Source organism: Solea senegalensis, linkage group LG2 (genome assembly GCF_019176455.1).
Source record: "Solea senegalensis isolate Sse05_10M linkage group LG2, IFAPA_SoseM_1, whole genome shotgun sequence".
NCBI lineage: Eukaryota > Metazoa > Chordata > Actinopteri > Pleuronectiformes > Soleidae > Solea > Solea senegalensis.
In genome coordinates, this window is record NC_058022.1 from 34,713,287 (window position 1) to 34,739,393 (window position 26,107).

The 26,107-nt window shown below is 46.6% G+C and overlaps 1 protein-coding gene across 2 annotated transcripts; it reads right to left on the minus strand.

Annotated features, from left to right (window-relative positions):
- Nucleotides 1-3,089: 3,089 nt before the first annotated feature.
- On the minus strand, nt 3,090-25,918 carry LOC122759471 (kalirin-like). Of its 2 annotated transcripts, none has more exons than XM_044014369.1 (57): nt 25,520-25,918; nt 23,682-23,756; nt 23,490-23,604; nt 22,992-23,184; nt 22,318-22,541; nt 21,925-22,243; nt 21,718-21,840; nt 21,443-21,634; nt 21,216-21,347; nt 20,992-21,126; nt 20,808-20,900; nt 20,383-20,505; nt 20,170-20,286; nt 19,783-19,857; nt 19,582-19,704; nt 19,450-19,502; nt 18,787-18,934; nt 18,467-18,648; nt 18,294-18,391; nt 17,446-17,609; nt 17,253-17,372; nt 17,099-17,178; nt 16,871-17,009; nt 16,658-16,792; nt 16,400-16,562; nt 16,177-16,292; nt 15,478-15,600; nt 15,209-15,391; nt 14,997-15,121; nt 14,823-14,889; nt 14,193-14,302; nt 14,012-14,081; nt 13,836-13,925; nt 13,642-13,734; nt 13,416-13,527; nt 12,900-13,090; nt 12,716-12,817; nt 11,874-12,028; nt 11,679-11,781; nt 10,216-10,377; nt 9,951-10,137; nt 7,703-7,756; nt 7,519-7,622; nt 7,288-7,419; nt 7,081-7,200; nt 6,773-6,843; nt 6,582-6,648; nt 6,355-6,458; nt 6,182-6,251; nt 5,953-6,039; nt 5,127-5,219; nt 4,959-5,009; nt 4,785-4,862; nt 4,157-4,342; nt 3,897-4,068; nt 3,396-3,541; nt 3,090-3,320 (listed from the first exon to the last, which is right to left on the minus strand). In XM_044014369.1, exons 1-57 carry the CDS (start codon nt 25,572-25,574, stop codon nt 3,129-3,131), a joined length of 7,092 nt encoding a protein of 2,363 aa, XP_043870304.1. In that variant the 5' UTR covers nt 25,575-25,918; the 3' UTR covers nt 3,090-3,128. The 2 variants fall into 2 exon arrangements, with proteins under 2 accessions (XP_043870304.1, XP_043870313.1); XM_044014378.1 differs by having other exon boundaries at nt 3,100-3,320; nt 7,087-7,200.
- Between the last annotated feature and the right edge of the window lie 189 nt (nt 25,919-26,107).

The window sequence follows — 26,107 nt, forward strand, 5'->3', positions numbered from 1 at the left end:
CTTTAGAGCACTATATTACACTTAAAACTCTCTTTAGAGCACTATATTCCACTTATAACTCTCTTTAGATCACTATATTACACTTAAAATCCAATTAAAACTCTCTTTAGATCACTATATTACACTTAAAATCCAATTAAAACCCTCTTTAGATCACTATATTACACTTAAAATCCAATTAAAACCCTCTTTAGAGCACTATATTACACTTAAAACTCTCTTTAGAGCACTATATTCCTCTTTAAACCCTAATAATTCACATTTCAGAGAGACTTTCTTCTGTTTATAAATTGTATTTAAGTGGAAATCAGTGCAGACAAAACAAAAAGCACACGTGGTTGTAGAAAATCTGACTGACTGTTTATTTTTCTCACAGTTTGCACACAGTTTTTTCTCAATCATGTGAATATAAAGAGCAACACAGTTTGTCGTAGAAAGTGTTTTTGTCCCAGTAAATTAGCAGATAAACTCCAGCTACTCAGTAAATAACACACAGATGAGCTTCAGGTGGATTTCTGTACATATCAATCATATATGGTGAGTTCTGTGTCGACGCTCAAGGCCTCTGACATGAACACAAACAATAACAAACATCGCTAACACTTGCTTTTGGATGAAAAATGAAGTTTATTACAAATGACAACAGAGAGCACTGTTAGCAGCTGTAAGCAGCTGTTAGCAGTCAGTTAGCAGCTGTCAGTTCTGTACATTTAACACTGTTCGATTGGTTAGTTGAGTTTTGCCCTTTGGCAACAAGGCTAGGTCTCAAACAGCACCCTACACCGTTCTCCACATGTAACCTGCCACAATCCACGACTTTAACACTTAAAACGTTATGCACTGTATGCTACATCGTCTGTAGAGCACAACCTCCCATTTGTAACCCTTTATTGTGTGCTATTTCCCCTTAAACACTCTAAACCCTGCGTAGTGTACTACTTTCTTTCTAAAACTCTCGGTAGTTTGCTCCTTTATCCTAAACCCACCACAGTGCACTATATTCCACCTTAAATGCTCTGTTGAGCACTATGTTCCACCTTAAATGCTCTGTAGGGCACAATATTCCACCTTAAATCCACTGTAGTGCACAATGTTCCACCTTAAATCCACTGTAGAGCACTATGTTCCACCTTAAATACTATAATTGAAGACTTTAAAGTGTGACACGTTGCAGACACAAAATCCTTCTCTGTTGCTGAAGTGGAAGTTTTTTTTCCACCTAAATCGCGCTGCCTTCACGACGCGACGGATCGTTGAGATTCCCGCGTTTGTGGCGCGTAAGTGTTTGGGAATTGCGACACATCACCAACACTGCGCTAGTTTTCACAACACCTTTACGTCTTTTAAAATGCTGTCAGTGTTTATTTGATATCACACAACATGTTTCCGATCTTTCTTAGATGTTCTGGAGGTTATACGCCAACGTCGAGACGGTAAACACTGCCCCCGGAGGTAAAAGTGGTAGCTTCCAGTTTTTATAACATGATTATGAAAGTATTAACGTGTTCCTTTAGTTTTTGAAGTTTTTAATCGATGACTTATCGACCGCTGACGTCTGTTGCGTTTTGAAGGCGATTTCTTTCTACGCAGATGATACACAAGTTTATGAAATGAAAAGTGTTGACTGTTCACCAGCTGACACGGGGGAAAAAGATCTTGTGTGACAGCATGTGTGTCGCCCTCTGCTGGACACGTTTCTAACGTCGCTTCTTAAGGACCGGGGTGTTGTCTGAGCATGGCACCAGAGAGAGCAGTGAGTCGTTTTAGTGGAAACAAACGGTCACAGTAGGTGGTGCTGCTGCTGCTCCTGCTGCTGTCTGACAGACAGACAGACAGACAGACAGACAGAGACATGTTTTCAGCGTCCAGAATCAGACGAGAGTCTATTTACACAAACAGGAAAAAATGCATAATCTGAATATCCGAAACTACTGCCCGTTGCTATGGTAACAGTGTGTGTGTGTGTGGGGGGGGGTTTGTGGGAGAGGGAGGGAGGGGTTTGTTGGGGGGGAGGGGCAAAAACAGGACAAAACAGGGCATCGCCGTAAACACAATTCGTCATGGCAACGCTTCACCACCGACTTACTCACACACACAGACACGCACACACACAGACACACACACACACACACACACACACAGACATTTACATAACAAACACTTTCTCTCTTTTTTCTCTACTGAGGTGAAATGATCTTCATCGTTGATGCACTGGTGTGTGTGTGTGTGTGCGTGTGTGTGTAGCAGTCAGTCCGTTTATACACACTATTCACAGGATGAAGCTTCTTTTTCTTTTGCTTCTTCTCTTCAAGGAAACTTTTCTTTCTTTTTGTCTCTTGTTGCTACGGCAGCACAAAGTTTATCAGTCTGTTGTTGATTGACGACGATGTGATCATGTGACCCACAGGAAAACAGTTTGTGATGTCATCGCGGGGGAAGGAGTGGTTGCTCGGAGACAAGACCTGAAAACGGGGCGTCTGATTGGAGAGGACGAGGTGGGAGGAGTTTAACAGTACCTGCTGCTGAAGGTGTGTGTGAGAGAGTGTGAGTGGGTGGAGCCTAAAGTTGGGACGACATCGAGCATTCGATCACTTTCACACAAATTGAAACCAGTTCATGTTTAAATATTTCTGTCTGAATAATCTGGATTACAACAGTTTCAAACATCCTTTGGTTTGTGGCTGTCAATCTGTAAAAAATAATAATAATAATAATAATATAATATAATATAATATACATCATGAATATACAGTCTGTGATAATGTAAAGTATATATATATATTATGGCTCTGTAATAAATAATTTGTGTAATGAGCAAAGAAAAAAGTGATTCTACTTCCTGTTTCAGAATAAAGGCGGCAGTGTTACAGGAAGTCATGTCGATAAGTGATGTCACCACCTTTAGGCTCCGCCCCATTTCATGTCATGAATAAGAGACCCTGTTGTTTTGCACAGTATGTGTGTGTATTAGTGTGTGTGTGTGTGTATCAGTGTGTGTGTGTGTGTGTTTGTGGTGTGTGTGTATATCAGTGTGTGTGTGTGCGTGTGTGTGTGTGTGCGTGTGTATCAGTGTGTGTCAGTGTGTGTGTGTGTCAGTTTGTGTGTGCGTGTGTGTGTATCAGTGTGTGTCATTGTGTGTGTGTGTGTAGTATGCTGCGTGGTACCCAGCCCTCAGCAGCTGGTGAGTCGCTGTTTGCCGGTCTGTAAACCAGACTCTGTCCCTGCTGGTTTGATGCCAGGATCTGAACTTTCTCTCCCCGGAACACGGAGATCTCGTCCTCGCGCACGGCCACGAAGTCCTGCAGAACCCGGACCAGCTCCTGATTGGACAGAGGCCGTGATGATGTCATCAACACGTTCACCGGGAAACAGGCCCGAGCGACAACAATACGCACCTGCTCGTCCTGCTCGCTGTCGGCTGGAGGCTGAGGGGTGTGGCCATTAGGCGTGGGTGGGACCGACGGCGGTCGCCCTGACGACAGTGGGCGGGTCACAGAGATCCCGCCCTCCTTCCTCTGGTACTCGATAGGAGACTGGAGAGCTGGAACCAGATTAAACTGGACGTCAGTGGTGATTCAAGAAGATTCAAGGAGATTCAAGGTCCTAATTCACCGAAGGTTTCAAAATATTTTTTTTAGATTCAGAGAGGATTTGAAAGGACGATTGACAGCTGACGACAAAAACAAATCAAAACGAGAGATTAAGACGATTTATAAAAGATTCAGGGAAGACTTAAGGGAGATTTAAGGATTATTTAAAGAAACGTTTAAAGATGATTTATGAACAATTTAAGGCAGATTTCAAGGGAAGATTTAAGGGTGATCAGATTCCAGCATGTTCTCAGGTTATAAATCAGCGAGATGTTTGTTGCAGAGGTTTAGGATGGACGTTGTCACCTGACAGGAAGTTGTTCTGTGCGTCCAGCAGGGCAGCGATGGTCTCCACCCAGGTCATCTTGATGCCAGCGGACGACGCCTGCAGCGTGAAGCGCTCGGCTGAGCCTCGAGACCAGAGCAGGAACTTACACGGGTCGCCGTCCACGCTGTCCTGCATTGCCAGGTAATTCACCTGAGGACACAGCACAACACACTTAGAACCACCACGGCAGACCGGTTCGATCCAGACCCCGGTCCTCTTTAAAGGCCGTCATTCTGACCTTGATGCTGTTCTTGAACTGGTATCCAGGGTTGTTGGAGCCTTTGCGCAGAAGCTCGCTGAAGATGACGATGTGCTCGAACAGGAAGACACGACGCTCTTTACTGCGGGACAACACGCCGCCGTCCTGCTCCCACACGCAGAACGTCTCCTGCTGCAGCAGCTTCCCCTGAGACGTCAGCTTCCCCTGCAGCGCGGGCACACGCGTCACACACGCGTCACACACACGCGCCACACGCGTCACACACACGCGCCACACGCGTCACACACACGCGCCACACGCGTCACACGTGTCACACACACGCCGCAAGCGCACGCCACACGCCACACACGCTTACACGCGTCGGTCCACACACACACGCCACACGCTGTTACACACGCCACACACACACACCTGACACACAGCTGACACACGGTACACACGTCACACACATGTTACAAACGTCACACACACACACAGTGGGCACACACGCTAGACACTTCACACACACCACGGGCACACACGTCACACATGTTACACACACACTGCAGGCACACACATTACACACACGTTACAGACACACATCAAACACACACACACCGTGGGCACACACGTTAGACACGTCACACACATCAAACACACACCGTACCTCGTATCCCTGCAGACGTCCCAGGTTCATCATGTCGTTGCATCGCTTTGGGACCAAGGACATCAGGTCCAAGGCTTTCTGTAACACACACACACACACACACACACACGCACACACACACAGAGTCACTCAGCTGACACACAGCCAATCACAGTGCAGGGTTTCCAGACTCACCTCCACCTCCTCACAGTCCAGTCCTGCTTTAGACGTGTACTTGAGAAAGTCCTGTGAGACACAGAAGAAGAAGAAGAAGAAGGAGAGGAGGAGGAGGAGGAGGAGGAGAAAGATGAAGATCCTGAAACACTGGCGTGTGTCATGGAGAAGAGGTCAAAGGTCACTGACCTTTAACAGCAGCTGGTACTTTGTAATTCTCTGGATGGGTTTGATCAAATAATCACTGATGGACATCCTGCAGCTGATCTCATGCTGGATCTCCTGAAGACACACAGAGAAAGACACAGAGAGACACGGAGAGAGAGAGGTTGTGTGAGCTGCAGGAAGTCATTATTTCATTTGAAGACAAAAGAAACATAAGCTAACTCAAAGTTAGACAAAAATAGCTAAACGATTGTTAAAAAGCAGCTTAAACAAATCCTAAAGCTACAAACAAGAATGCTAAAGTTTGGTCAAAGTTAGTCCAAAACAAGAACCAAACCTAGCTAGAAGTTAGCTTAAACATAGGTTAGCTAAAAGATACTTAAATGTTAGCTAAGAAATAGTTAAAGGTTAACTAACAGATAGTTAAAGGTTAGCTAACAGACGGTTAAAGGTTAGCTAACAGACAGTTAAAGGTTAGCTACCAGATAGTTAAAGGTTAAAGGTTAGCTAAAAGATAGTTAAAGGCTAGCTAACAGATAGTTAAAGGTTAGCTAACAGACTGTTGAAGGTTAGCTACCAGATAGTTAAAGGTTAAAGGCTAGCTAAAAGATAGTTAAAGGCTAGCTAAAAGACAGTTAAAGGCTAGCTAAAAGATAGTTAAAGGCTAGCTACCAGATAGTTAAAGGTTAAAGGCTAGCTAAAAGACAGTTAAAGGTTAAATGTTAGCTAAAAGATAGTTAAAGGTTAAATGTTAGCTAAAAGACAGTTAAAGGCTAGCTAAAAGACAGTTAAAGGTTAAATGTGGATCGATGGATGGTTTGATTGATTGATTGATTGATGAGTGTTTTACCTCAAAGAAAGTCTCGTACTCGATGACGATGAACTCTGACTTGGGTTTGTTCTGACAGTAAATCACGTACATGTGCAGCCGCCGCTCCTAACACACACACACACACACACACACACACAGAGGAAGTACATCACTCGATGACATCACGGTGACGACATGACAGCTTTGTTTATGTTGCGGTGTGTCAGGTTGTCATGGAGACGCAGCAGCTGTGATGTCACACACTCACGTGTCTGATGAAGAGGTCGGTGAGCAGATCGTGATTCTGAACGCAGCGCTCCAACTCCACCAGGAAGAAACTGGACCAAGGACACACACACACACTCAGAGGTCAGAGGTCACACTGTGTGTGTGCGTGTGTGTGCGTGTGTGTGCGTGCGTGCGTGCGTGTGTTAATCTTACTCTCGGTGCCAGTCATAAATCTGCTGAATGTTTCCAAACACGATTTTGTCTTTTCCTCTCATGTCTTCAGGAATTCCTCTGACCTCCAACCTGGACATGAAGCCCTGACACACACACACACACACACACACACACGCGTCCTCTTATTGCCCCTATAGGCTGCAGGTTGTATTGCAGCCACAGAACTGTTGTCTTGGCGTCAGGTGGGCGGAGCTTCAGGGTCTCACCTCTACGATCACAGCCAGGTCTTTAACGTAGTCCTTCTCTGATTGGACCATTTCATTCACCACAAACCTGCACACACACACACACACAGACACACAGTTACATTTGTTTATATATATATAATTATATATATACTGTGTGTATATATATAATTATATATATTATAAACTGTAGAAGTGTGTGTGCGTCTCACATGCGTCCTCTCAGAGCTTTGTTTCTCTGCTCAGTGTCAGATTCATTTGATCCTTGATCTGAATCCAAAGCCTGAGGAAACAAAACACACAAACACACACATATTAATACACACATAAAAAAAATCATTGCGAATGATCAGCGTCGATGATTATGAATGTTTTTATATAAATTGTCAGAAAAATACACAAACTAAACCTTTATTTATTGACTTTTATTTGCTGATTATATGCAAATTGAGCAAAAAAAAAGTTTGTGCGAAGTCACACATGACAAAGTGTATCTTTATGTTGAAGCCCCTCCCCCTACCTGTACCTCTGGATTGTTTGGGTCTTTGATGATCTGCATGGGTGGAGGCAGTGGGGTGTGGCTTTCTTCTTCTGGCTCCTCCTCCCCTCCACTTTGCCCTGCCTCCTCCTTCCTCACTTTCTGCAGACACACACACACGGTTGTTTTAAGGGAAACACATGTCATCTGTGTGTGTGTGTGTGTGTGTGTGTGTTGATGCTAACGTACCGCCTGGGCATTAACAGTGAGGGGTGTGGTTAGCTCTGGCCTGTTGTCCCGCCTCCTGGCTCTGATTGGCAGTTTCTTCTGTCCATCAGCTTTACCTTGACTCAGCCTCCGAACAGGACTCGTCAACCAACGCTGAAAAATTACGTCATCATGTGATGGCAATGATGATGTCATCGCCATCACATGATGAAGATGATGACATCATCATTATCACGTGTTTTCAGGACTGACCTTCAGAGTGTTTCCTGTCCCTGAGCCGCTGCGTTTGGGTCCCGGAGAGCCCACAACGCCCCCTGGAGCCCCGCCCACCCCACATACGGTGGGGGAGGACACACCTGAGGAAACAGAGGAGGGTGAGTGACGCGTGATGCTTTCACTGACCTGTCAGGAAGGTGGGAAAGTCCAGTGAACTCACCGCCGGTCTGAGCGTGGAGTCCTGGAGCGTCAGAGCCGAACACTCCTGCACTATCTGCGATTTAACGTATACGTGTGAAAGATTTAACGTAAACATGTGAAAGATTTAATGTAAACATTAAAGATTTGACGTAAATGTGTGAAAGATTTAACGTAAACATGAAAGATTTGACGTAAATGTGTGAAAGATTTAATGTAAACGTAAAAGATTTAACGTAAACGTGTGAAAGATTTAACGTAAACGTTTGAAAGATTTAATGTAAACATGAAAGATTTGACGTAAATGTGTGAAAGATTTAACGTAAACATGAAAGATTTGACATAAATGTGTGAAAGATTTAATGTAAACATAAAAGATTTAACGTAAACATGTGAAAGATTTAACATAAACGTGTGAAAGATTTAACGTAAACGTGTGAAAGATTTAACGTAAACATGAAAGATTTAACGTAAACATGAAAGATTTAACGTAAGCGTGAAAGATTTAACGTAAGCGTGAAAGATTTAACATAAATGTGTGAAAGATTCAATGTAAACATGAAAGAGTTAACGTAAACGTGAAATATTGAACGTAAACGTGACAGATTGAACGTAAAGGTGAAAGATTTCATGTAAACATGAAAGATTTAACGTAAACATTACAACATTTTACAGTTTTTAACGAACGTTGTAAATAATAAATAAGTAATAAATAAAAAAGTGAACAATCAGCTGATGAGTTAAAAGTACTTTAGTTTATGTCTATTTTACAATAGAAAAATATTTAAATTTCTCACAGGTTTTGTGCTTTTGTGTTTTTATGCTAACCTTTAACTGTGCTAAGGCTAGCTTTAAGCTACCTTCTCTTTTAAAGCTAACCTCAGCTGACTGTCTTTTGGCTAACTTGTTAAAGCTAACCTTAGCTAGCTGTCTTTTGGCTAACTTGTTAAAGCTAATCTCAGCTATTTCTTTATTTTTTGGCTAACATTAAGGTGTTTTTTTTCATATTTATGAATGCTAAGGATAACTTTAAGGGTTTTCTTGTTTGGGGGCAAATGTTTAAGCACATCTTGTTTGAAACAATTCGAAACAATGGACAATTTTATCTAAAAAAACTGAATGAAATAAATTAACACATAAAACACGGATCAAAGTCGTTCAATAAAAACAAATCAAATAAATAAACAATGAAAAACTGTCAACAAATGTTTGTATGTTGTAGTCAAGTGTGTGTGTGTGTGTGTGTGTGTTGGGTGTGCCTATTAAAGTGAAAACCTGCAGGTCCTGTTTAACACACACACACACACACATTAACATTCCTCCTGTCTGTGTGTGTGTGTGTTATGGTTGAGAGTCACCTTGTTCATCACTCATTAACCCACACACACACACATCAATACCGACCTCGCTCGTCCTCTCCCTCTCTTACAATCCACCTCCACAGAGCAGAGCAATCCCAGCATGCACCTGTGCTGCTGCGCCGCCGCCGCCACATGTTCTTTTTCAGTCCATTCAATAAAAGTAATCAATCACAGAGCGAGAGACGAGTTCTCTCTGTCGACACTGTCTCCCTGACTCAGTGTCGACACTGAGTCAGGAGGGCAAGGGGGCGGGGCCAAAGGCAACAGACGGGGTTACACATGTGGGTGTGGCTTACCACTAATTTTTATTATTCTTATTCTTATATTTTAAATAAAAGGAAGATTAGAAATTTAGAAGATTTAAAATGAAGGGTTATAATCATATATTTATATATGATTAATATTTCACTAAAAATCAAACAAATGAGATTAAAGAAATATGGGAAATAAAAATAAAAATTAAAAAGGTGAAATAAAAAAATAAAAATAAACAATAAACAATTTTCTATTTTTACACTGAAGCTCATTGTCTTCGGCAGGTCGCCACGGTAACACACACACACACACACACACACAGTCAGCATGTTAAAGTGCAGATTGTGGTTTGAGTCTGTACTGAAACTCGGGTCAAAGTTGTGTGTGTGTGTGTGTGTGAGAGACATCTTGACAAACCAGATTACAGATTAAAAGTGAGATTAAGTTTCTCGGTTACAGGACTGTTCCTCAGGCAGAGAAGCTTCAGTGTTTACCATGAGTTTAAACATTTATAAACCACAGGAAGCAGGCGACGCGGTGACACGGTGGCTGCACGGCGAGCTGAGGATGTTTAAAGTTCCCTCTGTTTAAACAGGAAGTGACATGGAGCCGACAGGAAGTGCTGCAGCAGCAGAGGTCACAGAGTGGACTCACCTTTGGCGGCGCTCACAGCGGAGGAGGAGGAGTTACAGGAGGAGGAGGTGGTGGTGGAGGAGGAGTTACAGGAGGAGGAGGTGGTGGTGCAGGTGGAGGAGATGCTGGAGGGCGGGACCAGCCCCTCCATATCTGTTGCACTGTGAGAGTGTGACAGGCAGAGGGCGCTCATGGGCAGTAAACCCTCCTGCAGGTGAGAAACACACGAGCTGATGACTGACGTGTTCATTGAACATGTGGGTGCGTTTGATTTGTTTATCTTCACCTGCTGTGGAGTTTGGTCTGTGGTTCTGGCCAAACACCACCCGGGTCTGTCTGCCGAGCGCTCCACCAGCTCCACCGTCTGACCACAGCGCACGCTCAGCTCTCCTGCTGCGCTGGTGGAGAAATCTAACAACACCACAACTAACTCACAGCCACCAGACAACTGCACACACACACACACACACACACACAGGCGGTTGTTTTCATCATTACAAGCAGTGACATGAGGCTTTAAATGCTGTAGGGGGCGCTCTGTTCACATTTGTGTTTCACGTTGAACAAATGAACACATTCATAAATATAATAATGACATAAATAATGTAAATGTGTGAGCTGAGCTCTGATTGGCTGAAACATGTAGAAAACATCACATGACTGTGTGTCTGTGTGTGTGTGTGTGTGTGTGTAGGGAATAGTGTGGTGTTCCCCGTCTAAATGAAACACAGCTGTGTGATCAGTCTGCAACACACACACACATGCACACAGTCAGATTGCCGGGGGAGGCTCTAACATGAAGTCTTGGCTCCGTTCACATCATCAGATTAATCAGATTAATCAGATTATTAACACATTTGTTATGTTTAAAACAGTGAATTTACACAAATACGACATATTCTAGTTTCAACTGCTGCACCTCAATATTTATGAGATTAGATTATATTAGAGTGGATTGGATTAGATTAGATTAGAGTGGATCAGATTAGATTAGAGTGGATTGGATTACATTAGAGTCAATTGGACTGGATTAGATTGGAATAGATTACAGTGGATTGGATTAGATTAGAATAGATTAGAGTGGATTGTATTGGAATAGATTGGAATGGGCTGGATTAGATTGGAATAGATTAGAGTGGATTGGATTAGATAAGAATAGAGTGGACAGGATTAGATTGGGTTGGATTAAATTAGATTAAAGTGGATTTGATTCGAGTAGAATATTTTGAATTGGATTATATTAGTTTAGATTGAATTATATTTGAATGGATTAGATTGAAATACATTATATTGGATTGGATTAGATTAGAGTGGATTATATTCTACAGATCCATTTACTCTAACAAAGTCGCTTTATTTTCCTATAAATATAAATACACTCTTTATTATTCACCATATATTTAATATAGTCTACATTCACTGATTGTCCCTTTGTAAATATGAAATAAATACTGTCAGTCTGTCTGTCTGTCTCTCTGTCTGTCTGCACAGATCACCGCTGACAGACTTTATAGGTCAGGGCTCTAGCTCCGCCCTCTGCTAAAGATTCTCAGGTAAAACAAACCAAACATACCTCGAGTGAAGAAGAGCAGGAGAGACGAGAAGAAGGTTTGTGAGGACATGAGGACACAGAGCAGAGGACACTCCCTCATACACACACACGCCCAGCCAGCTGCAGCAGCAGTGATGAGGTCATCACTCTAACAGACACACCCCTCTACACACTCACTCTGTGTGTGTGTGTGTTACCTTGTCACTGTCTGCAGTGTTCTGTGATGTCCTCGAGGCGATGGACACGGTGTCTGGTTGACTGCTCGCGTCTCCCAGACTGTCTGCGTCCTCACTCGTCTCCCTTTCAAAAAAATACATTCAACTTTTGTTTTAACTTCCTGTTTGTAAAGTCAGTGTGTGGACATGTGTCCACACGGTGGTTCACAGACTGACCTGCGGCTGATGCTGCGCTGTCGTCCCAGTGTGGGGTTTGGTGTCTTAGGGAGGGGGATGGGCTCCCGCAGCGCCCCACGCAGGTGGCCCCGCCTCTCCTGGATCACCTGACGAATACTGCGGACCCACTCCTGCTTCAGCTCCAGAGATGCCGCCTACAGACAGAACCACGCCATCGCAACGGAATGTACGAGAGTGTTTAGCGACAAAGACTGAGACTGTTACTAAACTCATCACACTCATCGGATCCATCAAATGAGACTGTTACCAAACTAATCGGACTCATCACATTCATCAGACTCATCACATTCATCACACTCATCGCATTCATCACATTCATCACATTCATCACATTTATCAGACTCATCACATTCATCAGACTCATCACACTCATCGGATCCATCAAATGAGACTGTTACCAAACTCATCGGATCCATCAAATGACAGTTACTAAACTCATCGGATCCATCAGACTCATCACATTCATCAGACTCATCACATTCATCACACTCATCACATTCATCACATTCATCAGACTCATCACATTCATCACATTCAGACTCATCACATATCACACTCATCACATTCATCAGACTCATCACATTCATCACATTCATCACATTCATCAGACTCACATTCATCACACTCATCACATCATCACATTCATCACACTCATCACATTCATCACATTCACTCATCACATTCATCACATCACATTCATCAGACTCATCACACTCATCACATTCATCAGACTCATCACATTCATCAGACTCATCACATTCATCACATTCATCAGACTCATCACAATCATCACATTCATCAGACTCATCACAAACTCGTACCTTCAGAACAGTCTTGTTGTCAGACGTCGGCGTTCGTCCGACCCACAGAGCAAACTTACATGGATCTCCCTCGATGTGTTCTGTAACACCGAGCTCTGACGTCTGACAGGAAGTGACATGTACACGTGATCATCATCATCATCATCAGCATCATTATCATCGTGTGTGTGTGTGTGTGTGTTACCCTCAGTCTGCTCTTGTACAGGTATTTGGTTCGTCCTGACGAGTCTTTGATCTCTTTACTGAAGATGAGTGACAGCTCAAACAGGAAGAGGTGTCGGTCCCGCCCCTTCCTGATCAGGGACTTGGGCTCCCAAACCAGGAAGGAGTCCTGGAGGAGGAGCTCGCCCTGGACCTCCAGACCCTCCTCCAGACCTGAGGTGGAGGAGTCACGTGACCGGTCAGAGGTCAGAGGCGAGGACAAAATAAAGGTCACAGACCTCAGAGGCTTCACAATAAAAGCCCCATCAGGTACAGATAACAAAAAAACTTTTATTCTGAAACTGCTTCAGGGCTTTTATTGAGAAAAAACTGCTTGAGATTCCTCTAGCTTTTTCAAAATAAAAGCCCCCAAGCCTCCGGACACAACTCTAAAAGGCCTTTATTGTGAAACATCATGAGTGTGTCACCTCTTTGTTGCCAACATGACATCATACACAACCACATTTATTTTTTTAAGAAAATAAAAGACCTGTGTTACCTTCTAACATGCTAACGTGCATAGCATCGTTAGCTCTCTTGGGAACGCTGAGCATCACGTCGAGTCCTTCTTTAATCTCACCTTTACCCTCCTCACAGCACGCTAACAGCTCCTGCACACGCACGCACGCACGCATATATCATGTCACAGTGCACGAGATTATACAGAACTCGAATTAGAAGTGTGTGTGTGTGTGTGTGTGCGTGTGCGCGTGTGCGTGTGTTACCTTGAGCAGCAGCTGGTATTTAGTGATTCTCTGCACAGGTTTGATCAGAGCTGAGGAGATGGAGTTAACCAGGCCGTGTCGTCTCTGCACCTCCTGCAACACAAACACCACTGTAAACAACAACAACAGCAACAGCAACAACAACAACAACAACAGCCACAGGTGAAAGCATGACTGAAATAAAGGGAACAAACCTCGAAGAAGCCGGCGCCGTGCTGCTGGATGAGTAAACTGGAGTCGGGCTTGTTTCTGCAGTACGTGACGTACATGTGGAATTTATCCGCCTGTCGCAGCAAACGTTTCACGTCTTTATTTCACGTCACCTTAACTCGCTTTTTATTTTTCTTTACAAGCACAACAAATGTGTTACCCAGGTAACGAAGCAGTGTCCCACGTCTTCAGGGAGCTGTTCGTAGTTTTCCAGCTCCTTCAGGAAAATACTGCACACACACGCACACACACACAGAGGAGTGGATTACTACACTTCCAGGATTACACATGGTGTAGTGTAGTATTGTGTAGTACTTGTACTGCAGTGTCACTGACTGTACCTGTTGTGGAACTCATAGATGTCCTGGATGTTCCCGAACACGATGTCGTCTTTGTTGCTGAGACCAAGTGGGACGTCCTCGGAGCCGCTTGTCATCTCCCACAGGTACGTCTGCACGAGGAGACACAACATCACCACCAGGAGGCAGCAGTACCCACTGTACTGTAGTACTACTGCTTTAAAGTATGTATTAGTAAAGGTAGTTGAAGTGTGTGAACCACTCCCTCACTCTCTCACACACACACACTCACTCTCACTCTCTCACACACACACTCACTCTCACACACACACACACCTCACCTCTCACACACACACACCTCACTCTCTCACACACACACACTCACTCTCACCTCTCACACACACCACACACACACACACTCTCCTCACACACACACACACCTCTCACACACACACACACTCACTCTCTCACACACACGCACGCACAGGAGTTGTTGATCCTCCATCACTGAGTTCTAATGTCTGATTTTGTCACTTCATTCAGTTTGACGTCAGTGACACAAAGTGACCACATGAGGCAGCAGAGGACCAGCAGCACCTGTGTCCCCGCAGGGTTACCTAACCCTGACTCTGACTCAGCACAAACACGTGATCACGTGATCGCGTCGCTTACCTCGATGCACTCCTGCAGGTCTCTGACGTAAACTCGTTCAGTCTGAAGAAGTTCGGCCATGATGTATCTGACAAAACAAACAAACACACGTTTATCGGAAACACCGGCAAGCTTCGTACGAGCACCGCTGGGTTAGCGACTGTTAGCGACTGTGAGCGACTGTTAGGGACTCACTCTTTCTTGCGTGCCGAGCGTCTCTTCTCGTCGCTGACCTGGTGGCTGGGGTCGGACAGGTTGACCTCGGGGTCAGAGTCAGACAGGCTGTTGGGGATCAGCTCCAGCTCCAGGTCTTTATTGTCCTGTCAGAGCCACCGTATGTCACACGTCATCAGCGCTGCTTTCTAAAAACACCGTAAACACATGCATCGCTAACTCTCAACGCTAACCTGTGAGCATCCTCCTAGCGCCGTCTCCAGCAGGTGGCGGTACTGTCCCATCCTGACGGTGAAGTCACGGTAGCGCTTGTCCACGGCGGAGACGCAGCGGCGCAGCTCAGTGCGGTGGGCGTGGCCTTTAGCGAGCATGCTCTCGGCCAGCTGGATCAGCAGGTGAACCTTCTCCTGCGTGTGCTAACAGGAAGTAGCGAACAACATTGTCGTCACATTGAGTTTGGGAGTTTTAAGATTGTTGGTGTTGAGTTGCGATGTTTTCTCACCTTGGCGGAGACGCAGAACTCTCTGTGCTGGTTTAACAGCTCCTGGGTTTCGGCCATATTTACCCCCGGGGAAGTGTGCGTGACCAGGTAGTGGTCACCTGATTGCTGCAGCCAATCCAGAGCCTGCGATGAAAGGACACAGTTAAGGACAACAGTTCATAGATTATACTCAACCCTTAAGAATAATTCGGAACCACGCAAGAACTCTCTGAAAACCTCACTTGAAGAACCAGAAACCACTGAAAACCCTTAAATGACCACCTGATTTCCTCCAGGAAGCAGCACAGGAATCTCTGTAGGCCGTGGTCTAACAAACTACTCAAGGACCTAAAAAGACTCTTAGTGAAAACCCTTAAATGACCATCTGAACCCCTGGAAGCTCCTCACGAACTCCCTAAACCTCTGGGTCCACCAGGAGAACCTTTGGAGTTCTATCAAACACCACTGGAACTCCCTTTAAACCAGGACCAGTGGCCAGTGTGGTCTCTTTCCATGGTTCTGTCCTTGGTCCTTTTCTCCTTATATAACCTGATGAGTTTTTTTTAGATGATTCCACACTTGATCTCAAATTCTTTTAAAGACAATCAGAGACAGGTGGTTGGCTACTGTAAGTCTGTCTTTGTCCACGTCTTCAGTTTCTGTTTGTAAAAGTAACCAAACGTGTCGTTGTCAGAGTACTCAGAGTCATTTGATGTGTACCTGCTGGGCGTGGCTCTGGAACATCAGGTACTGCTGACACTGATCCAGTCGTCGCTTCTTCAGAGTCCAGAAGTGAAGGACTCTGTTTTCTCTCTGGAGCAGCTCACTGAGGATGCCTGTTTCCACACACACACACACACACCTGAGTCTTCATCTAAAAGAACCCGGTGTTCCTCAGGGTTCTATCCTGGGCCCACTTTCATTTCAGTTTTTTTTTGATCACCTTTGACCTGTTGCTCTGGGACCCTGGAGTGCCCCGTGACCTCTGTGACCCCGGTCACCCCGGAGACGGTGACATTGTGCCCGGAGATGTTGGCCATGGTGACGCTGTTGCGGTGGATGTACTTGAGGAACACCTCGGCGTTCCGTCTGGCGAGCGTGCAGGCCTGTCGCCATGGAAACGGAAGAGTTAGCGTTTAGTGGACGACGTCAGTGCGAGTGTTTGACGTCAGCGTGAAGACAAAAGACAAAGTGTCCTGACTTTGAGGAACGCCTCCTTCTGCTCCATGTGTTTGTTGACGAGCGGCAGCAGCTGCTCCGGCTGACGGTCTCCGCCTCCACACCAGTCCTCCTCCCTGCGGTACTCCTGCTCCAGACTTTCCAACACACCACACACCTGCACGCCACACACAGGGACAGGTAAAAACAGGCTGGACACACAGAGGGACAGACGGACAGATGGAGGGACAGTGACCTGCTGGGACGTCCTGTAGAAAGCCGCGGAGGCGTTGACCAGTTTGAGTCTGTCCTCGATCCTCAGCATCAGGGTCTGCCAGTGCAGCGCCACCGTCTGGGCACAAGACCTCACTGCATCTGGATCGAAGTGACCTGACCTAAGATCAGAGGTCACATGGTGAGAACAAACATGGACAATCTACAGCAGCTGTAATTCATGTGTCCACCAGCAGGAGGCAGCACTGACCTGACCAGCAGCTCTGCTCTCTGCTGCAGAGCCAGCGCCACCTGGTGGGTTCTCTGCAGAGAGTCAGCGTGCAGGAGACCCTGGACAGGATAGACATGCCGTTACCATGGTTACCGTGACTACTGTGACTGTGTGTGAGAGAGAGTGCAGTTACCTCGATGGCCTGCTGGAGGCGCTCATGCTCCCGCTGCAGCTGCTCAGCTTCAGATAAACAGCTGGAGTTCAACATGCAGGACGACAACATGACCTCACCCTCAGAGATCCAGCCCAGCACCTGAGACACCAGGACATCATCAGGACACGAGGACACCAGGAGGTGTGCGCGTGTGTGTGTGTGTGTGTGTTACCTGTTTGACCTGACTCTGCAGGTGTCTCAGCTGCAGGTTCTGCTCCAGGTGTGTGTGTGTGTGATCTGCCATCTGCTGCAGCTCCTTCTGTTTGTCCTGCAGGAGGCGCTGCAGCTCGTCCACCTGAGCAGAGAGTCCTCCCTCTGTCTCTGACAGCTCCATCCCTGACACGCACACACACACATTATTTCGGGGGAGTGGATGGTAACGAATGAGGGGAGGGGGAAAAGGGGGATGGTGTTGCCATGGAAACTGGTCTCTAAGGTGCACAGCTGGTCTCCATGGAAACCAGCATATTGATTTTACTATGGAGACTGTGTGTGTGTGTGTGTGTGGTTCCATTGTAGTTTATGAAATCCGAATCCTCTTAAGTACCTTTCACCATTAGAAACCTCTTCAGGAACCAAACCCTTAAGAGTAATTAGAAACCACTCAAGAATTCCGCTGAAACTTCACATGAAAACCCAGGAACCAGTGAAGGGTCTCTACCACTAGAACATAAGAATCTCTGCAGGTCCCGGTTTAAAGCCAGATTAAGTACTCATGGACTCATGGGATTTGTTAAAACCCTTCAAATGAACATCTGAACCTGAAGAGGCTCCTCAAGGTCTACATGAACCTCTAGTAGTTCTAACAGTTTAAGAACGTCGAGGTCCACCAGAAGAACCTTTGAACCACTGTAACACCCTTAAACCAGGACCAGTGACTGTGTGGTCCCTTTCCAAGGTCCAGTCCTTGGTCCTTGTGGGTCAGGGTTCGCTGATATGCAGATGAGTCCACGCTTTATCTCAAATGTCATCGTTAGCATGTTAGCATGACATATTGTGTGAGCAAAAGCAGAAACTGACCTGACGCCTGGACCTCGGTGATGTACTGCTGAAGGTCGTGACCTTGCTGGATGACCTCATAGACCATGTTGTTCATGGCGAGCCGGCGCTCCATGTGCCTGAGGACCACAGTCTGTCAATCATAAACCTCACGATGATGTCATCAGTCTGAGGGCGTGTCCGCGCTTCTTTACCTGTGTATGCGCTGCTGCGCTAGTGTTAGCGCCTCGGCGCTAGCCTCCACCAGCCGCGACTGGCCCAGGGCTAGGTTGTCCGGGTTGACGTCAGTGAGCCGCGGCGACGCGAGCTTCTCTGAGGAGAAGTCCTGAGTCTGCTTCTGCAGGTCCTGCTTCCACGCGTCCATCTCCCCGGTCACCTGCAGGACACACAGACGGATTCAAGGATAAAGAAGAAGGAGAGGAAGAAGAAGGAGAAGAAGGAGAAGAAGAAGAAGAAGGAGAAGGAGAAGGAGAAGAAGAAGAAGAAAAAGAAGGAGAAAAAGAAGAAGAAGAACCTCCAGCGTGCACTGCTGCAGGATCCGGAGCTGCAGGTGAACGTCCAGGCGAATCTTCTTCTGGTGAAAAAGGTCCTCCAGCTGAACATGAGACTCCTCCAGCTGCTGCAGCACAGACTCCACGTGTGCCACTGAGCTGCCCTGAGGCCTGAAACAAACGCACCCACACAGAATGTTAATAAGCACTGATAAAACCCAAACAAATGCTCCTGCAAGCGCTGATCAACAAAACAAGCGCACCATCCATCATCAGTGGCGACACTGTGCAAAGAGCAGTGAATCAAACGCACCCACATAGGGTTCACAAAGTGAGAAACAAGCGCACCCATGCAGAAAACAAAAACTCATCCACCATGACTTCAACTCGTTCAAGTGAGAAAAACAAACGCACCCATGTAGGCTTCTCAAAGTGAGGAACAAGCGCGGATAACTAGTGAGTGGGTCTCACTAGTTATCCGCCTCATAGCTGTAATGAAGTCAAAAACAAGCGCACCCGCACAGACTTCACTGTCCTTACAGAGGTATACAAATCAAACGCACCCAAGCAGAACAAAAACACCTCCTCCACCGTGACTGGAGCTGCCATGAAATCAAAAACAAGCACACCCGACGCAGACAAGTGCACTACAGGCTGTGCGGCGGTGACGTGTAAATCAAACGCACCTGAGCTGCAGGATGAGGTCTTCTCCTTCTCTGATGACGCTCATCGCTGCCTCCTGCGGGGTCAGGGGTCACAGGTTAGTTAGAGGTCAGGAGGTGTTAGGTTTGTGTTGGGTGGGCGGGGTCAGCGGGTACCTGTGTGTTGGCCTGCTGCTGTTGCTGCTGACTGATGAGCGTCTGCAGCGTGTCCACAGTGTCAGGACACGCACACACATCTGAGGACAGCTGCTTCTGCAGGCCGTCCATCCACGCAGACAGCTGCACGCACACACACACACGCACGCGGTTACACACATGTGTCATCACATCAACACTACGTGTGTGTGTACACGTTACCTCTTTTGTGTGAGTGTAGAAGGAAACAGCGAGATCCAGCAGCAGCTTCCTCTGTTCAACCTTCTGAATGAACGCCTGCACACACGCACGCACACGCACGCACACACACACACACACACACGCACACACACACAGACACACAGACACACACACGCACACACACCATCACTAAGTTCAAATGTCTTATTTTGTAAAATTCAGCTATAAACCCACGTTCAGATTAACATCAGTGACACACAGTGACCACACGAGGCAGCAGAGGAGCAGCAGTTGAAATCACTGGTTTTCTCTGTGAGGTTTGGTGTGAGTACAAACTTAATGTTCAGATGTGTAAGACGACTGTGAACGTGTTTAAACGTCATGTATTGATTATTGATCTGCTGTTACCTGCATGCGCAGCTCCAAGTCACGTGCGGCCTGGTAGATCTCCTCCTCCTCACACTCTCCAGACTGAGCCAGCTGATCTGCTGCTTCCAGAAGCTTCTCTGCATTTGTGTAAGTGTTCTGACACACACACACACACACACACACGCAGATACATTATGAGCACACACACACACACGCACACACACACAGAGGTGGTGTGTGTGTGTGTGTTACCTGTGCGACCTGCTGGAAGTCGTCGTGTCGTTTCTGCAGAGCTCGCGCTCGGTGCAGAGATTTACCCACACCACTGTGTTTGTTCAGGAACACCTGACCATGCTGCTCCACCCAGTCCAACACCTGACACACACATGTACAAAATATTATTCATATTATATTAATGATATAATATAATTATAATATAATATAATATAATATAATATAATATAATATAATATAATATAATTATAATATAATATAATATAATTAGTGATATTATATTAATATAATATAGTTAATATTGTATAAACGATATTATATTAATATATTATATTAATAATACTATATTAAAGTCAGAATATGATTCAATATTTGTTTTTCTGTTTCAAATCTTGAGATCATCAGAATCTGATCTGGTCTGATCTAATCTGATCTGGATTTACCTGTCTCACATCCTTTTGAAACACACACAACTGCAGACGCTGGTGGAGGCGGAGCTTCCTGTGCTGCCATGCCCCCTCGACCTCGTGGTGACCCTGCAGAAGACAACCAACAGAGCGTCTCATGTGTCCAACTGTCTGTCTGTCTCTCAGTGTCAGTGAGACAGGGAGAAGGCGTGAGGCCTACCTGCATGACCTGGTGCAGAACTCCCATGATGCTGTGCGTGGCAGCAGTAAAGTCCGGTTTGGAGGCCGAGTCGTCGCAATCTGTTGCCGAGCAACGCTGCAGGACGTCCAGTAATGCTTTACCACTCTCACTGACCTGTGGTGTGAGACAGGCAGACAGGTGTGAGACAGACAGGCAGGTGTGAGACAGACAGACAGACAGGTGAGAGACAGACAGACAGGTACCTGTGTGTAGTTAGCACATATGTCCTCGTTGAGCTCCTGGTGTTTCTTGGTCTCAGTCTCCAGGTCTGTGGTTGCCGATGGCAACGAGCCTTCAGAACACGTCTGGACCCAGCCTTCAACCTTCAGCAGGAACTGGACAGAGAGACAGACAGGAGGATAGGGAGAGACGGTGAGACAGGAAACATAAGATGCAGACACACAGGTACAATCACACGTGTGTCAATCACCTGCTCTGCCCCCTGGTGGAAGCCGGTTGCCATGGCGAGTGTGTTGCTGCGCTCCTCCAGTGCGGTCGTCAGGGACTTCCAGTCGTCCTGTAACCGTGACGACACCATGGCGATCCGCTCTGCACCGTAGTGACCGGCGTCCGCGAGCCTCGCTGCCACTGTAACCACACTGTCCACGTTCACACTGCCGTTCTGTCCACACACACACACACACAACTCACACTCACACACACACACACACACACACACACACACACACACACTCACACACTGACCATGCAGTTAGCAGTGAAGTGCTGGTGCTGGGTCTGGAGGTCCAGGGCGTGCTGGTGGTTCTGTCCGACCTGGACCAGGCTCTGTGTGAACAGGTCTTTACTGTGGGCGATCCACTGTGACATCTGCAGGTGAGATGACAGACAGAAGAAGGTTAGCTCCGCCTACAGCTGCCCCGTCTCTCTCGGTGATCCCGCGTGGATCGTTACCTTGGTGGCGTCCTGTTGGAACAGGTGCAGCTGCAGGACCTGGTCCAGGTGCAGCTTCCTGTCGCTCCAGCTCTGCAGCAGGTGAGTGCGAGACGCCTGCAGGCGGTCCAACAGAGACGAGACCTTCGGCGCCACACTCTGGAAGTCTGCGCCGCCCGACAGCCAGCTGCCGTGGCTTCCACCACCGCCTTCGTTAGTGGCGTCGCCGTGCGAGGGGCCCAGGCGCATGCGCTGCAGCAGACTCCGCCCCTCTCGGTCGAGGGCGTCGACTGGAGCTGTGGCGATTGTGTTCCGGAGACGTCCGTGTTCCTCCAGGAGTCTGAGAGTGACGAGAACTCGTTAACATCGTCAATAATCGATCGGTGATCAGATCGGGATCTGCTGAGCTCTTACTTTCGGGCCTCGTCCACGTCCTGGGGCTCTGGTGTCCGGTTCAGTCCAGACTCCAGCTGCTCCAGCTGGGCGAGCAGCTGCGTGGCAGCTCCCGAGAACTCCTCCAGACCCAAACGCAGCTCGGTCCACTCCACGTGGTCGTACTCCAGAGAACCGCCCAGGTCAGAGGTCAGCTGGGAGGGGTCGACGAGCCGCGACAGACCCTCCACCGACACCAGGCTGGTCTGTAAACACAGTTAGCATCTGTTAGCATTAGCACTTCCCTTTGCCTTAGCAGGAAACCGTTAGCATTAGCACTTCAGTCAGCTTTAGAAGTAAAACAGTTAGCATCTGTTAGCATTAGCACTTCAGTTTGCTTAAAAAGGAAACAGTTAGCATTAGCACTTCAGTCAGCTTTAGCAGTAAAACAGTTAGCATATGTTAGCATTAGCAATTCAGTTTGCTTATGCAGGAAACAGTTGGCATTAGCACTTCAGTCAGCCTTAGCAGTAGAACAGTTAGCATCTGTTAGCATTAGCACTTCAGTTTGCTTAAGCAGGAAACAGACAGACACTACACAGTAGTACACAGTGGTAGTATTTGTACACAGCGGTAGTATACAGTGGTAGTGTGAGTACACAGTGGTAGTGTGAGTACACAGTGGCAATATTAGTACACAGTGGTAGTATAAGTACCTCAAAGCTGAGTTTGGCACTGCCCAGGTTGGTCTTGTGCTTCTGCCAGAAAGTGTCTGGTTTGATGAGCAGCGCCGTGTGGATGTTGGACGAAAACGTCTCCTGCAGCGTCCTCAGCACCGGCTTCACGCTGTCCCACTTACTGCCCCGCATGTCCACCACCACGGTGAAGCCACGTCCACGGACATCCTCACTGACACACACGGAGGCACAGAGACAGTGAGGACAGGACAGAGACGTGTGTGTGTGTGTGTGTGTACCTGGGGACAGTGGACAGGTCAGAGACGTGCGTGTGTGTGTACCTGGGGACAGTGGACAGGTCAGGGACGTGTGTGTGTGTGTGTACCTGGGGACAGTGAAGAGGTCAGAGACGCGTGTGTGTGTGTGTGTGTGTGTGTGTACCTGGGGACAGTGGACAGGTCAGAGACGTGTGTGTGTGTGTGTGTACCTGGGGACAGTGGACAGGTCAGAGACATGTGTGTGTGCGTGTGTGTGTACCTGGGGACAGTGGACAGGTAAGTGACGAGACGACTCAGGTCCTCCTGTTTTATTCGATCATGATTGGTTCTGGCAGGAAAAGTCAGGATTGGTCCGCCTCGTTTGTCCCGCCCACCTGGAGGGAGGACACACCCCCGGTTAACCTGTGTGTACGCGTGTGCGCATGTGCGCATGTGTGTGTGTGTGTGTTACCTGACACAAAGGCCACCTTCTCTCTCAGCACAGTCAGGACATCGGCCGCTCTCACACTCTCCACTTTACCTGAAGCTGACAAATCAAGATGGCCGACGTTACAGGTTAAATGTTTACAAAAACAACCGGTAACCATAGCGACCAGGAGTCCTCATGGAGGCCAAAACCTGGTTCAGGGATTAGGACTGAGTATGTATTGTTTAAATGAATGGAAGTCAAAGCAGGGTCCTGACAAGAGTAGCTGTGTGTGTGTGTGTGTGTGTGTGTGTATTACTATGTATGGACCTGTGTTTAAGTTCAGTATGAGTGTTGGTGTCAGTGAGGACACTGTGCCAGAATGTGTGTGTGTGTGTGTGTGCGTGTGATCCCACACACACACACACACACTGAGAGCCATAAACGTTTCACATTAGCAGCTTGAAACTGCGACGGGCGCTCAAAACAGGAAGCTCACTGACTTCACTCGTGTCCTTGAATCCTTCACTCATGTCCTTGAATCCTTCTCCTCAGAGGACACACTTGAATCCTCAGGCTAACGTTTATCATTAGCTTCCTTTGCCACCTTATTTGGATGAGAGGGGGTGGGGCTTATTGCGAGTGAGTGAGATCGTGAACTTCTCAGAAAAAATAATGAAACTAAAACCTTAAAAAGTATCGAGAAGAAGACGTCAAAGCGTTTAATGTGAGTGTAAGAGAGGAACAGGGAGAAGAAGGTCCTCTGAGACACTGATCAGCTGTCAATCAAACTGAAACAGCTGCTGTCCAACATGAGACAAACTGTGTCTCGTGTCAGTCTGGTACAGTCCAGGATCAGGCTTGTGTTTGAACTGTACTTTTATTTAATCCTGAACAAACTTCCATGTGATTTTTACACCCATCTTTTTTCTGGCGCCCAGTCAGCGGACTGTCGTGGGTGGAGCCTGTCAAGCTCCACCCCCTTACCACCAACTTACCATACTGTTTTACTCCAAAAGAATTGAGATATTTCAAAGAAGTTAAATGTAAAACAAAACGCTGTTACTCTAAAATACTGTAAGTTACAAAAACTTTATGTCACCAAAATTAACATATGTATATGTTGAACTCATAAAAAACATGTAAATAACTACTAAAACTTAATTTTACCAAAAAATTAATTTTTATGAAACAAAAACATGTAAATGTTACCAAACTTGACTTAAGTTAGTTGTTGTACTATTTTTGTAACGACACAAAAACACGTCACCACATTTTTTATAAAATGTGACAAAAAATTACTCATTTTATCCCAAAAAATGTGATATTATAAAGAAGTTAATCAGGTTTAATGTAAAACACAAAGTTACTGTTACTCGTGACAAAACGTTATAAAATGTTGTAATGTTACAAATATATATATATATATATATATATATATATGTTAATACAAACTTTATGTTACAGTAAATAAATAATTATAATAATATTTAAATTTTCTTTAAGAAATAAAGTTCCTGCAGTGACTGGAGAGATGCAGCTCCCCCTTGTGGCACGCCAGTATAAATCTCTAGGACTGTATGCTGGTGCGTTTTTGAAGTCATTCACCTGAAATATGAAGGATTTCCACGTTCACAGTGGTCACGATAACGTCAAAAATCACCACGCTGGACTTTACAGTGGGGCCGATTTTTTTAAATCGCGATTAAAATGCACACGATTTGATCGTTTCATGTCACACACACACACACACACACACACAGGCCTTCACACGGTCCTCCATCCTCACGCACACACACATTGAGTGAGTCAATGGGCGGATGTGGAGGCATCATGGCGACAGCAGCTCCTACTACACACACACACACACACACACATCCTACCCGCCGTCGCGAGGCCGTCCTGGCCCGCTTCTCCTCCTCCATCAGTCGGATTCATCCTCCTCCTCCTCCTCCTCTTCCTCGCGGACTCTCCTCCGTTAGTAGCGTCGCTCGCTCCGCTCCTCGCGCCTCCTCCTCCTCCTCCTCCTCACCCGTCCATCCCTGCGGCTTCACATCAGATGTGTGTGTGTGTGTGTGTGTGTGTGGAGCTCGCGGACAGACGGATGTGTTTCCCTGCTCCCGGTACCGATCACTGATGCTGCTGCTGCATCCTCCTCCTCCTCCCGGTGCTGATGCTGCTGCTCTTACGTTACCGTGATCCCGCGCGCGCCATCATCACTGGTACCGTTACCGTCTCTCTCTCTCTCTCTCTCTATCCCTCTCTCCCTCTCTCTCTCTGCCGGTCCAGTCTTTCATCTGTGCGCGCGCGTGTGCATGTGTGTGCATGTGTGTCAGCTTCACGCAGGCGCACGAGGACACACAGACAGAAAGGGGGCGCTGCTCTGCACGAGGACTGCAGCAGCAGCAGCTGCCGTGTCCCCCCCCCACGTTACTACAGAACATCGTTACCGGTACTATGAGCACGTGACC